Below are 3,341 nucleotides of genomic sequence, written 5' to 3'. Positions count from 1 at the left end.
CTTGAGTAAAGAAGTTGAATCAGTACTTTTACCTATTTTACTCGAGTATCTGTACTTTTACTTGTACTTTTGCCACCTCTGGTTAGATTTAAAAAACTATTTTGCATGTGGTCAAATGCATTAATAATATGTTGTTGTGAAGCAATGCATAGCTGAATGCTAATGTAGAGTATCTTGAGCATCTGGCAGTGGTAAAGTAACTTTAACATATCCGCTTTCATGGAGTTGGTGTGAGAGAGAGAGTGAGTAGGGATGCAGGAAATATCCTTCTGCTTCAGCAAATTAAAGTTTATGGACGCTGGCTATATTGCCTTCCCTTCTTTCTCTTGTTGCTTGAAAAGCATTCTGGGGAGCGTGACGTCAACACCAGACAGCAGGGACATAAACCCGGATTTTAGGCTTGTACATGCAGGGGGTCGGTATTCATTACACACTGAGATGGGATGACAAGAGATGGGACAGATGTCGATGACAGAGCAGAAAGGGACGGATATGGTTTGAAGTGCAATAAAACTCAGATATTTAAAAGCTTGGGAAGAACAAGGCCTCCATTCATGCTGCATGGTAAGAATGCACCGCAACAAGGGATATGCTAATGATACGGATCATCCGGGCATTACATTGATAGTGAGTTATCATACAGCCATGGCAAAGACTCCTCAAGACTGTAGAGAAGGGATTTTAAAGAACAGCAAACAGTTGGCCCTGCACTGTAAATTCACTTTTCCCCTCCATACTTACAAGAAAACCCAGAGGATTTGTGGATCTGCTGATTCATTCACTTCCTTTTTGATACCACTGACTTCAGCTTGCACCAGATCTGTTCTTTCTTTTTTTTCAATGAGGTAGAGTATTTTCTTTGGGCAGTCGTTGTATTTTTACATGTGGAGCAGGCGTGTTCAACAGGAGGGTTGCCTCGCTGCCAAGTTATGTGGCATAAAGCTAAACGGGAATAAAAATAGGGCCGTGAGTGTGTGTGTAGGGGAGGGGGGATGGCAGAGAAACACAGATGGGCCGAACTTAACTATCTCGCACTCTCTTTCTCACACACACGCACACGCACACACGCACACGCACACACACACACGCACACACACTGTATGTATGCATAGCGTACAGTGGAGATAAGAATCAGGAGCGATCCAATAAGCGTTTTGGGGCCGGCATGTCAGCAGGTAAATATTAAAGAGTCGACAGCAGTAAAATAAACAGTCAAAGATGGCGGACTTTTTATATATATATAAACAGTCATATAACAGTTAATATATATATATATTAACTACATAAGCAGACACTGCAGCATTGATTAAGTTAAAGGTCTGTTTAATAACCACAGCAAATGTGTGAAATAAAATGCATATGTGATCATGTATGAAAAGCACTTCTGTGCGCCTGAGTATGAGTGGTATTCATTTATCTCTCCATTAATTAAAAGGAGAATAAAGCAGCATACATTCATTAATAATGATGCACAAGTGCACCAGTAAGAACATTTTAAACTTCCTACAACTGGCATTTTAAAGAAGCATTTATCAGACATATTTTCAACATGTTGTTTACGCTGTTAATCTTAACAATCCTGAATAACACTTGACTTTCAGTAACACGTGACCTTACATCTGTTATAGCACCTGAGCAGTAAATGATAAAATATTTATATGTATGTATCTACTTGACATTGCCACTGTAATAATAGTGGCATGGAGAACACAATTTTATGTCAGGCAAAGTCAATCCTGTTTTTGTTTTTTGTCCAAACTGACCCACTGGACCAGCTGGAAAAGTCTATTTTACAGTTTGTAATGGAGCATAGCAGACATCCACCATCCATCCACCCCCCCTCTCCTGCCCACCTGAGACTGCTGGAAGAGTATGGCCCTCTCTGGGTCGATGCCACAGGCCAGCAGGCTGGCTGCCATGTCCAGTATGTTGCTCCGGAGCTGGGCCGGGTCCTGAGGCTGGGTGATGGAGTGCAGGTCCACAATGCTGTAGAGCACTGAAGGATACTGGTTCTGCAGGGCCACCCAGTTCTCTAGGGCACCCAAGTAGTTGCCCAGGTGGGGCACTCCAGTTGGCTGGATCCCAGAGAATACGCGGCCACCTCCTGGAGGCTTTTGGGAAAGAAGAAGAATTATGTTCAAGGTAACCTTATTGACACAAGACGCTCTGTGAAGATATTTTCACTTAATTGCCTTTTGAAAAAAAAAAAAAAAAAGTCCATACAATGTACCAGACACCTTTATTAGTGCTAGTGTACAAACAAATCATGTCTTATGTGCTTAACGTAATAGTACCCATAATATCAATGTCTCAGAATGAATGCAGCAATGATTTGTTGATTTAAAATTCTACACTAAGAACAAAAGAAAAGACAAGATAAGAGACGGGAGAAAAACATCTAGAAATGGAGAAGAGAAGAGAAACTAGTGTTTGGAGAGAGGGGGTGAAGGTGAAAAGGTGAGAAAGTTACAACTAGAAAGAAGCCTGCAGAGACTGAAGTGTCACTGTTAAACTATTGACAGGTTGGAGGCCAGCAGCGGTCATGCTTGTATTACCGAGATGCTAACTCCATGGCTAGCACCTCCGTTCTCTCCCAAACACATCCAGCACAAAGAATGCATCACCTCACTGGCCAACAATAATAATTAACATCTGTCTGGCCAAACTCGAGGCCTCTGTTACCACACTGGGGAAGGACACTGAAAGAGGAGGTGGAGACAGAACCACAGAAATAGAAAATATACTATACAACATGCAGCCCACTATATCACCAACATTATAACAAGGACTTTATTTTACAGAGGTGGAGCTAGGATAGCAGTGGGCTCTTCACCCCCCTCTGAAAGAAAGAGGGAGATCACTCGTTGTGTTTGTATTGTTGGGCAAACATTGTGTTTCTCTTTCTGCAGAGCCCGGCCAGGCCAGACCGCCTCATTTCTTCTGGCATTGGCCCACTCCACTGAACCTTGGCTTTAAATTGGCCCTGCTGGAAGAGTCTTAACCACTGCTTGTGGCACCAAGCACCACATGATACAATTAGAGGGCAAGCAGAGCGGCACCTGTCATGAGACATGAAACCGCAATGGTATCCAAAGCCTTGGGCTTCTTTACCAAAGCCGTTACACAGTAGATTAGGGCTTAGACAGAGCAGAAAAACACAGAGACACAGACTGGAACGTGGTGTTTTTGTTGAGCAGACAAAGTGTTTGGCATCTGGGTGACACACATTAGCCTGCCCACCACGGGGCCAGGGCTCAGTTCCCGGCAGAGGCGCGGTGCTGTGGCTTGGCTGTGAGCTCAAACTCACAGGTGAGAAGGTGGTGAGGGATCATGTCCTTGTT

At 43.5% G+C, this 3,341-nt stretch overlaps 1 protein-coding gene across 1 annotated transcript in view; it reads right to left on the bottom strand.

Moving 5' to 3' along the window:
- The window catches only part of wars2 (tryptophanyl tRNA synthetase 2, mitochondrial), a 28,464-nt gene that overhangs the window by 12,425 nt on the left and 12,698 nt on the right, over positions 1–3,341 (bottom strand). The window contains exon 2 of the mRNA XM_035677318.1: positions 1,854–2,111. Within this exon, the coding sequence (XP_035533211.1) occupies positions 1,854–2,111 (258 nt within the window). The remainder of the gene's footprint in view (positions 1–1,853; positions 2,112–3,341) is intronic.

The sequence above is a fragment of the Morone saxatilis genome, unplaced genomic scaffold, assembly GCF_004916995.1.
Source record: "Morone saxatilis isolate NCDOM2014 unplaced genomic scaffold, NCSU_SB_2.0 Contig5, whole genome shotgun sequence".
In the NCBI taxonomy this organism is placed as follows: Eukaryota; Metazoa; Chordata; class Actinopteri; family Moronidae; genus Morone; species Morone saxatilis.
This window is presented reverse-complemented; position numbering and strand designations above follow the sequence as displayed.